This window comes from Gracilinanus agilis, chromosome 5 (assembly GCF_016433145.1).
Source record: "Gracilinanus agilis isolate LMUSP501 chromosome 5, AgileGrace, whole genome shotgun sequence".
Lineage (NCBI taxonomy): Eukaryota > Metazoa > Chordata > Mammalia > Didelphimorphia > Didelphidae > Gracilinanus > Gracilinanus agilis.
In genome coordinates this window covers 143,438,142-143,457,871 of record NC_058134.1, presented here as the reverse complement: position 1 = coordinate 143,457,871, position 19,730 = coordinate 143,438,142, and the positions used below count along the sequence as shown (strand labels likewise).

The window sequence follows — 19,730 nt, the reverse complement described above, 5'->3', positions numbered from 1 at the left end:
GATGAAGACTGTGGCAATAAGTAATCTGATTTCTAGGAAGGAATTATGCACATCTAGGAATTCTATAGTATCTTTTATCCTACAAAAGTATTTTATGGAACTGAAAAAACTTATTTATTCATAATACTTTACCTGGTGGATTAGTGCTGTCTCTGTGGTCACTCACTGGGTGTGGATGCTAATAGGAAATGATTCTTTTTCATTGACTTCCTTTTCATTATCATTATTACCATCATGTATGAAATTGGAAGGAAATTTTAGAAAGGCCTTACAAAGTGCAGAGAACCCTGTGTACATTTTTTTCTTTCTATCTCTCTCCTCATATATGAGAATAAGGAAGTTTAAATTAGTGCCCTAAACTGTGCTTATGTTCTGGGGGCTATACAGTTTTATATTTATCTCCAGTTACTCAAACATTCTTTCTTCCTCTCAGACATAAGGATTCTACAGAGAAATAGAAAAAATGATTTATATTCTTTATTAGTTCACAATTCATCTAACATTTGTTAATGTGGGTTGTGGCTTATTGTTATAACCATTTCACATTTCCCTCCTTCAAGTACTTCATTTTCTAACCAAATTGGTCAATATGTTTCTTCCCAAATTTGAAATTCCATCTCTTGCCCCTGTGCCTTTATGCAGGTCCTCCCCAATGACTGGAATGCCATCTACCTCTCTGAAACCTGAGGTTCCTTCAAGGCTCATCCATGCTATCTGTTACTTCTCAAAAGACTTTACTCACTCTCCTGATTATTAATGTTCTATCCTCGTTCAAATCATCCCCTATTTACTTTTTGTTCTTTTTCTCTGCCAGTAAAAATGTGTTACAGGTGGGATGGTGATACAGGATAGGGCCTGATGGAGAGATGGCCCAAGGTCCTCTGATAGTATAAGGACCTAAGCTGGGTGAAGGTGGGAAGCCTAGGTGAACACCAAATTGTGGTAGTGAACACCAGGTCCCACACAATATTTGAAACTCAGCTAAACTCCCAGCCTCCACACAACAGTGCCCAGGAAGAAGTGATCAAGTGAGAAGCTATGAATTAGATCACACAGCTTCTCTGACTGCTTATCCTGAGTTTAAGTTGATGGATACTGCTATTGACTAAATGGATAACGCCACTGACTGTGATTTGACTTTGTTTGAGCAATCCCTTTCCTTCAAATCCAAAGGATATGATGAATGATCCTTAGGGCAATAATGACATTCACCTAAGAAAGCCTTTAATATTGAATTATAACAAACTTAGGGAAGGAACAGGGTTGGTGGGAAGAGGTATTAGGAAAGCTTCACTAAACTAATGATGATCAGGTTTGTCAGTCAAAGGGTAATCAGGTTGAGACTGTCTGCTGGAGAGGTTTCTCCTCCCTGTGGCACCCTGGCCAGGCCAGGCACCTTTGGCCTTAACCAGATTGATTGAGTATTGATGTTGTTCTTCCTTGATGTTCAAATGATTAATATATAGCACAGCTTTGTCCAGAAGTTGAGGATGTGATAACTATTGGAACAGGATGCAGGTAACCTAAGCAGATTTGGTTTGGCCTACCCACCCAACCAACCCAGGTCCCTTCTCAGGAATGAGAGAGCTTCTTGTTCAAATTTCTCCCTTTTATAGTCCTGGCAGTAACTGCTTTTGCTTTCTGGCTTATGGTATCTGGGTTGGTTCTAAATTCTAAAACTGTGAATGTCACTCATCCTGTTCTCCATTTTCCATAGCAAAATGATATTACAAATGCCAACTCCTTGAGGGCAAGGACTACTATGTTTATCATTTCTGTCTTTTTATTCCAGTCCTTAGTGCATGGCCTTAGAAAAGACAGCCTCTTTTAAAAGTGTTTCTTGAACTGAACTAATAAAATTTTTGTTAAATCCAGTCTCTACTGTCTCCAGGTCCTAGCTGCTAATGATGCAAAATTGGAAAATGACTTTGTCCCTTCAGGAGCTGATAGGCTAATAAGGAGGTTATAAAACTGAGATATAAATACTTTTGACAAAAGTTAGAAAATCATTAAGTGAGCTGAATCTGAGGGTTCAGAGAGACTTTTAGAGGGAGGAGATTGCTTCTAGCTAAGGAAATCAAGGAGAAATTAACTTTCTTTTTTTTATAGCAGCATTTTAAAAAAAATAACATTTTATCTTTATTGTCATGCAAAACATACTTCCATATTGGTCATACATAACCAAAACCCCCAAATAAAACTATAAATATACTGATGTGAAAGACGACTCCAACAGTTCTTTCTCTGAAGGTGGATAGCATTCCTCATTGAAAGTCTTTCACCTTACGTGGCACTGTAAGGGAAAAAAAGGAGTTTTATGGCTTCAATATATTAAAGGTGATTGCCAGAGGATTGAATTATTATCAATCCTAAATTAAGAATAATCTCAAATCAAAATTGACCTTTATGTAAATTTATTTACATGAGAGAAGAGAGAAAGAAAGACATTAAGAATCTAATCTCACTGATTAGTTCAGGTATATTTTAACCCTCAGTCGAGGGTTAAAGGGCCTGAGGTCTGGAGGTGAATGGAGCAAACTCCACTCACAGAGTCTATAAAAGGAAGTTTCCCAATAGAAGTTCAGGAAGATTCAGTCTTTAAACTCACTATGTGGAACAGTATCGGTGGCGAACCAGTGAAGCTCCCTCAGATCTCCTCCACCACACCAGTTGTAGCCTCACTCCCCCTCCTCTTTTGAAGGGGTCACATATATATGACTTCCAAGGCCTTCCCTTAGCCTGCATGTCCAATCACAATAGATGTTTTCTCATAGAAAGCATAAGGGGTGGACTGTTGATTCTGATTGGTTACTCACTCTAGTACATGTGGGTTAGGACCTCCCAGAATTGGAAGGTGCTCACCTTTATGTAGACTTAATTTAAGTATCACAGCATACAGTAAGAACTATATAAATGCATTCTCTCTCTCTCTCTCTCTCTCTCTCTCTCTCTCTCTCTCCTCCTTGCAAACCATTCAACACCAGGGTATGCAATGTTTCACACCCATAGTTTCCCATTTCTTTACTCAGGGGAGGGAGATGCTTTTCATGATCTCTATCCTGGGTCCAAGATTGGTCAATAAAATTAATCAGAGGTCAGCTTCCTTTTAGTGTTCTTTTCATTTACATTACTGAAGTCGTTGAGCTTGTCAAATTCCTGTTGCTTGATTTGGAGTTGGAGAGCCTGGGTTTAAATTCCCTATCAGCCAGCTGATATTCATGTCACCTTTAGAAAGTCACTTAACTTTTCTGGACCTCCTTTATAAAATGAGGGGGTTGGACTAGGTTGCTTCTGAGGACCCTTCCAGCTCTAAATCTATATGATCCTATGATCTTCTAGATTAGATGATCCTACCTCTGAATCAATGACACTGGTTCTCTAACTTCTATCAGAGAAAAATATTGATTTTATCTTCTTGGGTTAATAAGCTTCTTATCATAATTTTTTAAAAAACACTGTTACCTCCCATCTTAGAATCAGTACTGTGTTATTGGTGCCAAGGCAGAAGAGTAGTAAGGGCTAGGCAATGGGGGGGGTGTTAAATGATTTGCCTAGGTTCACATACAAAGTATCTAAGTCCAAAATTTGAACCCAGGATCCCCTCTCTCTAGGTCTGGCTCTCTATCTACTGAGCCACTTAGCTCTCCATCCTTTTATAGTTAAGAACAAATTTGAGGGATTCTCTCAGAGAAGAGAATGTTACTGTGAAAGGATACAGTGACAGATGTTGGTGGAGGTGCCATGAAATTACTCGAATTGCATACTTCTTCCCCAAAGCATATGGTTAGCTCTGCCCAACATTGTAGCCCTTCTAAGCACTTATCTTTCCCTCTTGACTTGAATGCTACAATTCAGCTAAAATAATTTCAGATTCAAGGAGGAGTAGCTGCTTTATTGGTCCACTTGTTTCAAGGCTGGAAGGTCTTAAAACCTAGTTTACCTTCCTATGCTACTTGTATCAGCTGAGAACAGTAATAGGGTATCAGTGTAATTAGTCCTTGAAATGTGCACCTTGAAAAAAGTTAGGAAACTGTGATATAAATAAACACTCTAAGAGACTAATAGATTTTATCCTATAGTTCTGGATTGTTTTAACTACTGTAAATAAAACCAAAGGTGTTGTTCTCAAGATTGCTGAACTTCCAGAGGATCTATTGAAGTCAGGTACTGTTTTCATTTCTGGCTTTGAATGCCCCATGCCTGGCACCATGCCTGGCTCAGAGTTTGATGGTCAAATAAATACTTTTAAAATTTAATTGGCTTGAAAATATTTTTTATTTCTCTTTAAAAAGGAATTTGAAGAGATTTATTATTCCAGAGCTAGCTGAACTAGGTACAAATACTTGCAAAAATCTTAAATAGAATACTAGCATTTGTTCTTATATAAGTATTTTCTGGCTTTTTCTTTTAATAAGCCATTTCCTGATATACTGACACCTCTCACTGGAACCCTCCTTTGCAACAAAGGAAAATAATTAAAAAAAAAAACAGTAAAAACTGATACTTTTATCTGACACTGTTTATAACATTCTGACCAAATCTCACTACCTCCCAATGTATTATGGAAGATGCTTCTCAGAATGAAGGGAATGATCATGCTGGCCATTTCAATGGTGGCACTTTGGAGAGAATGTTGGATTTAAGAGTCAGGAAGACCTGAATTTGGATCCTACCTCAGATACTTACTAACTACATGATTCTAGGCCCAAGTTTCTTCATCTTTAAAATGGGGGAATAATATCTACCTCACCAGGTTGTATTAGGATCAAATGAGATAATAAATTGATTATTATTGTTTTTGTAAATGTTTTTGACTCAGCCAATGTTTACATTTCCCTGCAGAGGGTATCCAATATTGGCACCAATGAAGCATAAACTATTTCAATCACGGGTGAATTTTCTTCTCTTTGTTCTCTCTTTTCCCTTCTCTCCCTGCTCCTTCATTTTACAGAATGTTATTTCACTTCCTGATGGCAGACTTATGCTTATATGACGGTGTTCTAAATTTATGGTGCCTGAACTAATGTTAAATGTTGAATAATCATTTTAGATAGCATTCAAAATCAGCTGATATAGTTTGTTTTCCTTTTTAAAGTTCAAACTGGAAGCAAGATGGATGAAGTGACGAGAAGATTAACAGCTGAAGGAAAGGATATCGATGAGCTCAAGAAAATAAATAGCATGATAGTAAATCGTCTCAACCAATTGGATGCTATTGAAAACTAAAGAAATGATTAGTAAACCATTAATTGGGAAAATCTGGAGACTATTCCTAACTTTACCAAGAATCTTCCAGGTTAACTTTTCAGGTGGTTACGGGCAATATATTATCTAAGTAATGAAAAAGAGTTGTTGACATTCTTTTGGTTGTATCCATGAGAAATAGTTCTGCAATTAGCAATATCTTAGGCCTCAGTGATATAGTTGTTAATTCTCTGTTGAGTCAAAAGGTATGTGAGAGAATGGGTGGAGAAAACACTGAGTTTATAGTCAGAAGACTTACGTTCTATTTCTGGCAGTGCTGTTTATTTTGCCTATATGACCTTGGGCAAGTCATATAACCTTTCTGGGCATCAACTTCATAGGTCCATGGTATATATTTAGAGCTGGAAGGAACCTCAGTCTATATATTCCAACCCTCTCACTTTTCAGAGGAGAAAAATAGAGCCCAGGGAGCTTCAGTGACTTGTCCACGGTTACATGAGTAGGAAGCATCAGGGTTTTAATTCAGGTCCTTTCGCTGTACTACAAAGGCTTTTCTTAAATGTAAAATAAGAAAGTTGAATTGGATGAGTTCTAAGGTTTCTTCCAACACTGACATGTTTTATGTTCTATGTTAAGGTGCTGGTTTGAATGACATTAAAACCTCATAAATAGGTTTTAATCATCACCTTTAAGAATGTTTATTTCCAGACATAATCATATATGTGTCACAAATTTCTAATGCTTTGCAAATATTTCTGGGGAAGATTTGAGGAGTTACTCCTGACAATTACTGGTTCTAAAGATAAGCAAAGGTGATATCTTTTATTTAAATTTTTTTTCTGATAGATATTGTACTCTTGTTATTTTCTTTCCCTTCTAGTTTTTAGACACCTTAATCTCTTCCATCTATCCTACTATTCACTGACACTAGCCTCCTTTTTGTTCCTCACCCTTAATACCCTATCACATTTTCATTGGCTGACCTCTATGTCTTGAACTCTGCCTCATGGCATCCCTAACTTCCTTAAAAACTCAGCTAAAGTCCTGTTTTTTACAAGAAGCCTTTCCCAATGATCTCTCTCTTAAAAAAAAAAAAGACAAAAAAAACCCCTTTGCCTTCTGTCTTAGAACAGACATTAAGTATTAGTTCCAAGGCAGAAGAGCAGTAAAAGCTAGACAATTGAGGTTAAGAGACTTGCCCAGTGTTACACAGCTAGGAAGTGTCTGAGGTGAGATTTGAACCCAGACCCTCCTGTCTCTAGCTCTGGCTCTCTGTCTCTCTTTTGTCTATTCATGTCCCCTTCAGCATTTGTTATTTTCTTACAGCCACCTACCTGCTCCATGATGATCTCTCAATAATCTCTCATTTATTCTATATGTAACTTATTTCTACATGGTTGTTTTCATGTTGTCTTTCTCATTAGACCGTGAGCTCCTAGAGAGTAGAGATTATTTTGTACTTTTCTTCTCCAGTGCCTGGCAATTGTAAGGGCTTGGCAAATGCTTGCTGACTTCACTTGACTCTAAGTAAAACAAAGAAAGATATTTCCAAATTAGTTTCCTGTGTATAAAATATGTGTACTTGCATCTCTGTGTGCATAAGGGAGAAAGAAATAAATTTATTCTTCACAAATAAGTTTTCATTGTAAATTTATCTTGTTTGTTGGGTTTTCCACAAAAAGAAAACTTTTCTTTTTGGAAGCTCTTGACTGACTTCTTTTATTTTTTTCATTTACATATAAAAACAATTCTTAACATTTGTTTTTTAAAAGTTTGTGTTCCAAATTCTCTCCCACCCGCCTTCCTTGAAAAGGCAAGTAATTTGGTATAGCTTACAAGAGTGCAGTTGCACAAAACATATTTCCTTATTAGTCATGTTGTAAAAGAAAACACAGTCAAAAAAACTCCCACAAAAAATAATAAAGAAAGAAAAAAATGGTATACTTCAATCTGCATTCAGATTCCAGCAGTTCTTTGTCTGGAGGTGGAGAGCATCTTTCGTCATAAGTTTTCCAAAATGGTCTTGCATATTTGTAATGCTGTCATTCACAGTTTAATATTGGCTAATATTGCTGTTACTATGTATAATGTTGTCCTGGTTCTGAAAGCATCCTGCTCATTGTATATTTCTAATAGCATGGTAATATTCCATAACAATCATATGCCACAACTTGTTCAGCCATTCCCCAGTTGATGGACATCCCCTCAGTTTTCAATTCTTTGCTTGACTACAGAAAGAGCTACTTTAAATATTTTTGTACATTTAAGTCCTTTTTCTTTTTTTGGTGGGGATATAGATCTAGTAATGGTATTGCTGGGTCAAAGATATGTGTAATTTTATAGCTCTTCGAGCATAGTTCCAGTTGCTTTCTAGAATTGTCAGATCGGTTTACAACCCCACCAACAGTGTATTAGTGTCCCAATTTTTCCATTTGGTGTTTTCCCTTTTTATCATGTTAGGCATCTGATAGGTGTATGATTGAAACCTTATTTCCCACTGCCATTGTGGTCTTTCTCAGTGAGTACCCAAAGAACCAGGAGTTCCTGCTTCCATTTCATAATTCTATAAATTAATTAGCAATTCACACTCACATGGACTCTACTTACCATAATTAGAATAAGCTGTAACCATAAAGTCTATATTTGGCTTCTGGAAGTTGAACATTTGGGAGGTATCAGAAGCATCAACTTCCCTGAATAACTGTCCATCTACTTATTAGCTATGTGACCTTGGGCAAGTTATTTAATCCTGTTGGACTCAGTTTTATTATCTGGAAAATGAAATGGGGAAGGAAATAGCAAACCACTTTAGTATCTTTGCCAAGAAAACCTCAAATAGGGTCATGAAGAGTCTGACTGAAACAACTGAATAACACTTTCTAGAGGTACCTCTGTATGCTTACCTTTGGAAAGAATCTATAGTCAGTGGATATCATCCTCCAGAATATTTCTCATCAGTAACTGCTGTGCAAAATAATAATAGTAATAATTATAAAATAACAACAATGATAAATGCAATAACATTTTTTGTTTGATAGATCATTTAATATAGCTATAGGTTTTATGGCAAATATTGTGGGGATCCTTACATTCAGAGTCAGTCTTTATTTTTAGAGGATTATTTGCTTGGAAAGAAGGTTTTTTTATGTCAAAAGTTCCTCATGTTTTTTTCCATTGTCCCCTGGCTTAAAGTCATATTTTAGTAGTGGGAAGAAGAGTAGACAAACGAGAAATGGAACATCAAAAGAAAAGAACAATTGCTAATAATTAATAGTTAATGACTGTGACCCTTTTCTCCAAAAATTAAATGACAAATGGGTATAGTAGCTTTAGTTCCAGTATCTCCCTTGGGGGGAACATCTCCTATGCTGAAGAGATAGAGAGCTGTACTATCTTATCTATTTCTATTTGAATGAAGATTCAAACTGTATCTAAAGAAATATCTTCATAGGAAAAACAGTAGTAAAATTTAACCTCATTTTCATGGGTATGACAAAAGGTCTTTGGATAATAATGAAATTTCCAGTCAATTTGAATATAGATTGAGAATCAAATATATTCCTAGCCCTGTGCTAGGCACTAATGGGGGATACAGAACAGAAGCCATTGTCCTCATCATCCTTAAGTGGCTCGCCATCTTACTGAATGTAATATAATCTTTTACAATCTTTACATAGACCATGAAACAGTAAGGTAATGATGTTGGGCATTAAGTGAGTAAGGGGTTTAGACAGTTTGTGCTTTAGAGCTCTCATGTTAAATTCAATAGGAACAGGGTCCACTGAATCATATACAGGGTCTCTCCAGGCTGAATATTGACTTAGAAAACCACATGTTAGCACTCTTTTTAAATTTATTTTTTTAAATATCTCTGTTACATTTTAATCTGGTTCTGGTTGCACCAAGGAACATTGGGGATTACATGTTTGATGCTTTTGCTCTAGAGAGCAATGATCTCCAAAGTGGGGGTCCTGACCTGACCCTGAAGATTATTAATCAACCAGTTTGAGAGTGGAAGGATCCTCCACATTGCTGCCAGAGTGATTTTTCTGAAGAAACAAAGAGTCTGACCATGCCACTCCCCTTCTCAATAAACTTCAGTGACTCACTTCTGCCTCTAGGAACATCATGTTATTTTCTACACATAACCTTTCCTGATCCTCCCCTCCCCATCTTAGGTTCTATTGCCCTCCCCTTAATTCCTATTTATTTATTATGTATATATCTTATGTATAATTGCATACATATATGTTGTCTCTCCTGACAGAATGTAAGGTCCTGAGGCTAGGGACTATTTCATTTTTGTCTTTGTATAATATCTAGAACAGTGACTTACAGTAGGTGCTTAATAAATGTTTTTTTTGATTGCTTGATTAGGGAAGGGTTCATGAAGAATGGGTCCAGGAATATGGTTTAATCCATGAGAAAGTCAACCTGGATGGAGTAAAGGACACTTGTTGGGATGGAGTACTCATGGCATGCAACCTAGATTGTTTAACTTCTGACCCTGTGCTTTTCACATTGCACTATGCTGCCTTAGATTTAGATTCTATTTTGTAGGTAACAAAGGGTAATTGAAAGATTTATTCATGAGGCAAGGTGATTAATGAAAGAGCTCTGGACTAAGACTTAGAAGTAGAGATTTCTAAAAATTCTGGAGCCCTGGGGAAAAACAAAACAAAACAAATAACACCTTTTTTTTTTTCTGGTGGAGAAGGTAACTTCTGATAGATATGGGGAGAACACAAATCTATGAATTTCTTCTTTTTCTAAGGCTTATAGTATTTTGAAGCAGAAAAATCCCTTACTTTGCTCATGATTAATGTTCATGCAGATATATGATGATCTGGAGAAAAGTAGAACTCTATTCTGGTTATGGTTCTGCCTTTTAAGGGCCCTAGCTCAGGCCAGTACTGTATTAGTTCATGTTAGATGTTGGGATGGAATGATGTACTTGTAAGTAGTTCAGAAATTTCAAAATGAGGTTTACATCAGTTGCAGTCAAAAAGTATGTTAAATAAGAATACAGTAGCACTTAGCTTGACTAGATATGGCTCCTAAAAGCACTATGTCTAGTGGGAGGGAGAACCCTGATATTGGTCCCATCATAGTCACTAAATAATTGAGTGACCTAGTCATTTAACCTACAGACCTAAAATGAGAAGACTGGAATGGATGACATCTAATTCATTTTTTCTATTCATTCAGCATTTATTCAATATTTATTAAGCAAAAGGGGAGAAATATATAAGTATTGTGCTAGGCACTAGGGGTATAAAGAAAAAAGTAGTTTCTCACCTAAAGAGGTTACAAACTATGGAAGGAAGGAATGAGGATACAACATACGCTTAAGAAATATGACCGGCTCTGTATCCCAAAGAGATTTTAAAAAGGTAAAGAATCTACATGCACAAAAAACATTTATAGCAGCTATCTTTGTAGTGTCAAAGAACTGGAAATTGAGGAGATGCCCATCAACCGGGGAAGGGCTGAACAAGTTCTGACATATGATTATGATGCTAAGAAATGATGAGCAGGATGCTTTCAGAAAAACCTAGAAAGACTTACATGAACTGATACAAAGTGAATTGAGCAGAACTAGGAGAACAAAGACCATAACTGTAAATATTATACAATGATCAACTGTGAATGCTTTAACTATTCTCAGCTATGCAAAGATCCAAGACAATTCTGAAGAGTGTATGATGAAAAATGTTATCCACTTCCAGATAAAGAACTGTTGGAATCTAAATGAAGAATGAAGCATATTGTGTTAAACGTTTTTTTCTTGTCTATGTGTTCTTTCACAACATTATTATAAAAAATATGATTTGTTTGACTATACTTGAATAACTTTGATCAAATCGCTTGCCCTCTCAATGAGGGGGGAGAGTATGGAGACTAGAGAAAATTTGGAATTCAAAACTGAAAAAAAAAACAGGCTAAAAGTGGTTTTTACATGCAATTGGGAAAAAGTAAAATATTAAACATTTAAATTTTTTTTAAAAAGAAATATGAGCAGATGTTCAAAAACTATTTTCCTAAGATTCCATATTGGTGGAGACTGATTACTCAGTGTTTTGAATTTCTTCCCAGACTCTTTCCCTCCCTATGACCCCATGTCTTCTCTCTTGAAGTTGGAAGCCAGAATAACAGGGACCTCTCCTCTCTCAAGTTCTTATCAACTCTGCAACTTCTGTCTTGAGCACTGAGTAGCCAATTTCCAACAATGAAAGTCTTATGTAAATGAGCCTTGAGCCTTTGATTATACAAATAAGTTCAAAATATAAGGTCTCAAAAGTCTTATTGAAATTTTAATCTGGAGCGACTTAAAACATAACTTTTATGTTTTTTTATATTGAATTTAAATTATAAATTCAATATTAAAATTTGTTTCAGCCTTATATGACTGTTCATGACCTCTTTTGGGGTTTTTATGCTAAAAATATTGGAGTGGCATGCCATTTCTATTTCCATATCATTTTATAGATGGGAAACTGAAGCAAACATGGTTAAATGACTTGGCCAGGGTCACTTCACTAGTGAGCATCTGAGATTGAATTTGAATTTAGGTCTTCCTGACTCTAGACCTGGCACTCTGTCCACTATGCCACCTAGTTGCCCAGACTATGTTATATTAATATTATAACATTAATATAAATTAAGAATTAATTTATTATAAATTATATAATTAATTGAGTAAATTAAAATTGAATTACATTAATATATCAATATAACAATTAATAATATATATGAAGTATTTTAGGGAGGAGGGAGTAAAGGCAGTGGTAGTAGGAGAGCACTCACAACTAGGATAGGGGCCATGCATCAGGAATGGTCTTATGTAGTAGGCAGCCCTGAACTGAGCCTTTCGGGGGCCTCATTGATTCCAAGAGTGGAAGTGAACAGAGAGAGAATTCCATTCATGTGATGCAGACTATGAAAGGTTTCTTTCAGGTCTTACATATTACAATTCTGTAATCTAAACAAGGGTTAAGGGAGGTTAGCAGGGCAGCGATGTGCAGAATGGATTGACATAAGCTAGGAATGGAAAAAACAGGATTATTATTAAATAGAAAACAGCTAGGTAGCACAATGGATAGTGTGCTGGGTACAGAGTCAGAATGTTCTAAGTACTAAAACCTGCCTTAGACTCCTACTAGCTGTGTGCCTAGGCAAGTCATTTAGGGTGTCTATGGCTTTGCTTCCTCATCTGTAAAATAAATTTAGACTCTATGACCTTTAAGAAGCCTTTGAGCTCTAGCCGATATGACCCTATTATTGTAGGGGAAAACACTTATTGCCCTAAACCTCTTTTTCTTCAAATAAAAACTTTCACAACCTCTGGACAAGAATGGAGTTTCGAGCCTTCCATTCTTGGGGTGAGACCCTGCTATAGACTTTAGAGTGATTTCCCCACAACACTATCAGTTTCCTAGGCATGAGGTGATGAAGACCTGAGCTAGGAAGGTAGCGACAGTAATAGAGAAGGGTGGGACACAAGAAATATTTTAACTGGAAAATGACTTAATATATAGGATTAAGCAGGGGCAAATAGGGCCAATGAGTTCTCCAAAATTTTAAGAGTAGCTGCTGAAGAGGGGCCTGGATAGAAACAGGGAGGCTGGTTAAGGAAATTGTTTTCAGTGAAAGTTCCTTCAGTGTCTTAGTAGATCATGTTGATTCAATTGATTTGGAGCTCTAGGACAGATGCCCCAGGAAATAAAAGTTTGTGATTTTCACAAATCAAAAAATGTAGCTTCTTCTTCATAGACTCACAGAAAAGACTAATAGAACAAGCTATTAGGTAACTTCTTGTAGTGGGTACTTTCAATGCATATTGAAACATCTTATTTCCCTTCATTTTACATAATGAAGATGAAAGAAACACCTTAAGTTCTTTCCATAGTAGGGTAATTCTAACAGAGGAAAATTTCATTTATTCAGATGAGTGTGAGGATAATCAAAAGAAAATGAGTTTGGGCAGAGAGGCCTCATTTACTTTCCCTTAATCTTAGCTGGGCGCTTCCTTAGTCCAATGTTTAACTCCTTCCTCTTTTATCATTATTCCCTAATTAATTTTCTTTTTTGTAGTTGCCTACACATTTTTTGTTGTCTTCTTTTTCCATTGCCTTTCTTCTTTCCTTTGATTATTTTATCCTGTTTCCCTTTCCTCTCATTCTAGGATAAATGAAAATTTTAAAAATAACAAATAAGGGGGAAAATATATGTATATATAGGGCTGGAGCAATTCAGAAAACTGTCCTTTCCTTACTAGAATCCAAGTTCCCTAAAATTAAGGGACTATATTTTCCATAGTAAATCTTTTCTGCACTTTGCCACTTATAGAATATTAAACTACGAACTCTAAGTTACTAATAGCTTATAATTAACAAAAATCAATGCTGACTAATGGGAGAGGAGGGACACCTGGTGGTAGTTGATAATTGCAAGGGTTTAAAATGTTTTATTTTTAATTATGTATGTAAAATACACTTCCATATTGGTCATTGTTGTAAGAGCACACACATACAAAACCCAAACCTCAAAATAAAACCTTAAATACACTGATTCAAAAGATAGGATGCTTTGACCCTCATCCATCTGACTCTAACAGTGGAAGTGGAGAGCATTCCCTATTCCCTGTCGTTAAGTCTTTCAGGATTGTCCTAGATCATTGCATTACTGAGAGCAGCCAAATTTTCACAGTTGATCATCATATAAAATTGCTGCACGAAAAAAAAAAAACAACCAGCAATACTGTGTACAATATTCTCCACGTTCTGCCTATTTCACTCTGGATCAGTTCTCGTAGATCTTTCCAGCTTTTTCCAAAGTCATCCTGCTTCACATTTCTTATAGCACAATCATATTTTGTCACCATCATATACCAGTTTGTTCAGCCATTCCCCAACTGGTTGACATCCCCCTCAAGTTCCAATTCTTTGTCACTAAAAAAAGAGCTGCTATAAATATTTTATAATTATAAGGTAAAGAAGCAAATTTGGCCAAAGAAATAAAGTGGAAAAGCCAAAGATTGATAAAGACCAGTCTGTCCATAGAAAAACAGGTTTTTATTAAGCGTCTATAATATGTCTTTTTTGATATGCCCAGAGCTTAACACAATGCCTAGATGCTTGTTAAATGTTATTAAATTGTTGACTTAACAGTCACTGTACTAAGTCCTGCGAACATAAAGAATGAAACAATCCTTGTTCTCATGGAGCTTACAGTCTTGGGGACAGGGTAGAGAGAGAAAACATGTACATATATAAGTACATACAAAATAAGCACAAAGTAGCAGGAGAGAAGCTGCTAACATTTGGAGGGAGATAATAATCCTTTCATTATTCCGTATATACTCATATAGATACATGTATCTCCCCACCCCCACTCTTAGAATATCATCTCTTTGAGAGCAGGGATTGTTTTGTTCTTTATTTTTTTTCCAGGCAGCCAGTTATTAAACATTTCCCAAAACAACACTGTCTGGTAGTATTTTTTATGGAGTCCATTGGCTTCTTGGTGTTTTTATAAGACTTTAGCCTAGATATATCCATTTCCCACTACCTAATAGTAGAGGAAAATTTTCGAAGACTTTGCTTGCATAATTCAGTCGCTGAATCCCTATAGTATCCACACAATGTCCTAGTTCAGGGGGAATGGTATAATCTATGTTAGCGGCTTTAATGGAAGCTACAATCTAGTTATAGGATCAAGGGATTACCCATTTGGAGATGGAAGGGACCTCAGAAGACATCTAAGCCCAGTTTGACCTTTCTTTTACAGATGAGGAAATGGAAGACCAAGGAAGTCATGACTTACCCAAGGTCACAAATGTAGTAAGTGTTAGAATTATGATTTAAAGCTACATCTTCAGATTCCAGGAGAAGTTTGTTGTTTTTTCTACTCTACCATTGTGTAGAGATAAGACTAATGCCATATTAATCAACAGTAAACAAGAAAAAAATTTAAGCATTCCCTTTGGTTTTCTCATCTGGAAAAAGGGGATAGACTCTGCTATTTGGCATTTGAAACCCTAGTCTCATTATGTGGTCATCCATCCAAATGGCTTCCACACATGGCATTCCATTTCCTTTCTGCCCTTCATACATAACTCCATCTCACAGAATATTGAGGCTCCTTTAAGATTCAGGGCAAGGGGCAACTAGGTATCACAAGCACCTAGCCCTTGCTCTCTTCTGTCTTAGAATTGATACTAAATCAGAAGGAAAGGGTTTAAAAAAAGACTCAAGGCAAGCACTATGGAAGTCCGTTCTCGATTCCTATCCTAGCACAGACATATCTGCTAGTACCCTACCTTCTATTACCTTGTATCTGTTCTGCATTTACAAATACAGTTTAGGTATATTTTGTCATCTGAGGAACAATACCTACCCACTTGAAGGGAAGGATTGTTTACTCTTTTTCTTCTCTTCTCCTATCTGGCACAGTATCTGGCACATAATGGGTGTTTAATGTTTTTCTTTTTCATTTAATGCCTGATGTTTCTCCATTGCACATTATAGTGGCTCTTACTTTAAGGTAGATGCTGTTATTGTATTGAGGGAATAACCCTTTCTGTACCTTTTCTTTCTGCTCTTTGTATCAGAAATATTGAATGTTAGATTTTTATTAAAGGCTTTTTCTGCATGTCTATTGATATAATCATATGTTTCGAGAAGTCTTTTAATTCATGTTTTATGATGACAGTTTTCTAGCAATAAATGAGCCTTTCATGTTTATTATAATGTTTCATCATGAAAAATTATTTTTTAAAACTGCATTGCTGTATTCAACTAATGGATAGTTTAGTATTTCTGTAGATACATTCATTAGAGGAATTGGTGTATAATTTTCTTATTTAGAGTTATCTTATCATATTTTTTTTATTTTTATTTTAAACCCTTAACTTTTGTGTATTGACTGATAGGTGGAAGAGTGGTAAGGGTAGGCAATGGGGGTCAAGTGACTTGCCCAGGGTCACACAGCTGGGAAGGGTCTGAGGCTGGATTTGAACCTAGGACCTCCCGTCTCTAGGCCTGGCTCTCAATCCACTGAGCTACCCAGCTGCCTCTTACCATATTTTTAATACCAATATCACATTTGACTCAAAAGGTATCGAGTTTTATTCCATCTTCCCCTATATTTATAAATAATTGATATAATACAAGAATTATTCTTGAAATATTTGAAAAAACTCAGCCACGCTCCACCTAGACCAGGTGTTTTTTCCTCCCCGTCTGGATACCAGCAAGTTTTTCTGTTCATGTCCTGGGGTTCCATCAACAGGACTCCTTCAATATAGTTTCTTGGCAGTTATATCCAGATTCAAGGCACTCTCTTGGATTCAGCATCTATTCAAATGGATGGTTCACAAAATCCCTCCAGTGTTTCATTTTTTCCAAATCACTTATGGATTCAAAGAAAAAGTATTTAGTGAAATAGGTGTGGTAAATAATAAGGAAAAATTCCTCCCCTCCCACTGTACAGAAAGGATGTACCCTTTCCACATTTCTATGTCAAAAACGAGAAGAGGACACTCCTGGAACAACTTGTAAACCTAAGAATATCGCGGGCGCATTCTGGCTGTCATAACTTCAATGCTCCATTTACCAGCACAGCTCTCTTCATTTTGCCTGGTAGATAGTTCCCATTGCTTACAAAGTTGCTCTTACTCCGTCCCAGAAAATGCTATTATGAGGTGATGTGGCTACTCTGCTGAAACACTGCCATCTACTGGAGATTTCTTCAGCTACTGGCGCTTTCCCTTCGTTTCAGTCTTATCACTATTTGGTGAGTTTACCTTGGCTAAAACATTTGTATTTAGGGCTATCGGCATATTTTAACTTTTTTTTGGTGGGCTGGATACAAAGCCGGCGTCTTGGATAGCCTCACCAGAGTGATTTTTGAGAGGGGAAATGCCTGAGCAGCCGTGCTCTGCTATTTTAGCAAAAACAAAGTATTTTTGTTTGAACTGTCTTTTTGACATCCTCATTTTCCTTTAGTTTGAATTCCCCAGACCCGCACAGTATTTCCGTTGGGGAGGGTAAACTCCTTTCAATTCCCATCATGCCCCTGGCATCTAGCTCTAGCGTATAAATTTCCCCGGAGCTTAATTTAGCAAAACTATAGGGGGCTGGGCGGCACAGGTGACCCTTGTCTTGCTTTTCTGTAGCTACAACCAGATTGTTGTTCTCCTTACATGCCCTTGGGTTTTTGCTTATAAAAAGAATGTAAAATATTCATGTCCTTAATGCCCCTAGGAATGTATCGACTCATTACTCACATCTGAAGAATTAAATTAATTAATTTAATTAAAATTAAAAAAATTTTAGACCATCCGTAGATGATCTAAAAACTATGCAATTGCTAACACTGGTTGCCTCCTTTTTAACTCTATCAGTGCAGAAGGGAAGAGCGCCTTACAAACTAAGAGCCATTTTCATTTTTGCCTGTTTCATGGGTTGACAGTGCCAAAGAATTTGTCCTCTATTAGCCAGTCAGTTGGGAATGAACCTCTCCATATATAACTAGGCTCTGTCTTGGACAGAAGATACAATTTATCAACCAGGATAATACATGAAGCATTTCCAACTTGGTAGAACCCCACAAAACCTTGTGTTCTATTTTTCTAGAACTCAAGATTACCTCCTTGTGATAATGTGGTGCCCAATAGACACTTTTGGAGAAACCGATTAAAGGTACTATTTTCATTGTATCTATATGGAAATCATAACATATATTAATGTATATGTATTTATGAGTGTCTATGTATATATGTGTGTGTGTGTGAATATATCTACCTGTTTGTCTATCCGTGTATATATTATATCTTTCTGTCTATCTATTTATCCATCCAGGAAACACATTTTTTCTATACACACCACCTATTCCTCTTAAACATCCTTTTATTTTTACAGATTATAAAAAAAGAGGATTTTGAATGAAATGAAAATATGTTTTGTTAATAAATGTTGATTTAGCAGGTTCTGGTTTTAAACTATAATAATGGTAGAAGGGAAGAGACTAAAATAAGGACATGAGCACTGGTTATTCCATTTCCACCTCAGCCTCATCTTTCAGAGTTGTTGGTGCCATCCTGAAACTTGATCAAGAGTCAGAATAATGTCATTGGTTTGTAGTTGGAAAGTAATAGCTGGCAAGGAAAAGTAAAACAGGTCTGAAGATGCTTTTTTAGGGCTGCAGAGAGGCTTAACAGGGCATACTGACTATGTATGAGGGAAACTGACTAAATCCTGAGACAGGGAACAGCTATCTCTCTCTAGGACTGAGGTCTGGCTAGCTTTAGTGGAGAAGAGTGAGAGAAAGGGTTTCAGGAGTTCATATTGCCTAATGGGACTCCTTTTTTTGGCCATGAAGGAATCTCTGTGGGTCTAAGATATGGAAATGTTTTAAATACTCTGGAGGCATATTAATTCAAGGATGGCTCTTTCTTTTCTTTTCTTTTTTTTTTTTTAATGCACCATGTTTATTTTGTATTTCAGTGAAAACAACTCTAACAAGATGAAATTTTGTAGTGACCTGCTAAATAAGAAAACTGTCTGATATATTTCATTAGTAGGAGATTCCTAATATATTTAATAATCATCCTCATATTTGCATTTCTGATATGAACTATTTAGCAACTGTAGAATATCATAAATGATTGAACATTTTTCAAGATTTTTTGGTCTTTTTTCTGATTATATTCCTCTAACCCCCTGGGTTTTTAATATTTACATGAAATAAGCAAGTCTGCTTCCCCCAAAGGGTTGTAAATTCCCAAAGCTTTCTTTTAATTGTTTGTTAAACTTTGGAGCAGTAAGGTTTTAAAATCAGTACTAGCTATCATCTGGGCTTCTTCCCAAATCAGACCTTGCTCTTGTGCTTTGGCTTTTTCAAGATGCTTGAACAAGGTTAAAGGTAAATCTTCTTTTTTTATTATCTGAAGAGTCCTGACTGGTGTCTCCCAATCCAAGTCCCCTTTTATCTTGTGATATTTGGTGCCCATTCCAAGTCCCCTTTATGCTGTGCTATTTGGTGCTGTTTGGGGAATGTATTAAGCACAATCATATTATTGGTCAATAAGGAGGATCTTGGTCTTCATACTCTATAATCTCTTCACATGATGGTTTTTTTTTAGCAACTCTATGAATATACCTGTTTTGGGCTCTTTTATTGTCGTTGTCATCAACCGGAATGTCAGTTATATTCCTTAATAAAGGCGCACACTTTCCCCTAATCATCATTTTTTTCTGCATCCCTTGAAGTAGTGATATGCTTTTAGGAAGTGGTCTTAAGGAGTTATTGTCTATATATGTATTCTTAATAACAAGCTCACCCTCTTCATGTTCTTCATTCTTCTCACCAGCTCTTTCCTTACACTTTTTCTTTTCCCAATTCTTTCTCTTAGTCTCATCCAAGCTAATATTTTCTTCAGTATTATCTCTGTTTAGCCCATGTCGACTTGAGGGTAATTCTGAAGGCTGTTGTGAAATATTAAAGGAAACATGTCGAGTAAG

General features: G+C 36.3%; 1 protein-coding gene across 1 annotated transcript in view; it reads left to right on the top strand.

The window, feature by feature from the left end:
- LSMEM1 (leucine rich single-pass membrane protein 1) overlaps positions 1-5,314 on the top strand; it is a 30,329-nt gene extending 25,015 nt beyond the window's left edge. Inside the window, exon 5 of the mRNA XM_044678825.1 lies at positions 5,096-5,314. Within this exon, the coding sequence (XP_044534760.1) occupies positions 5,096-5,226 (131 nt within the window). The 3' untranslated portion in view covers positions 5,227-5,314. The remainder of the gene's footprint in view (positions 1-5,095) is intronic.
- Positions 5,315-19,730: the final 14,416 nt, after the last annotated feature.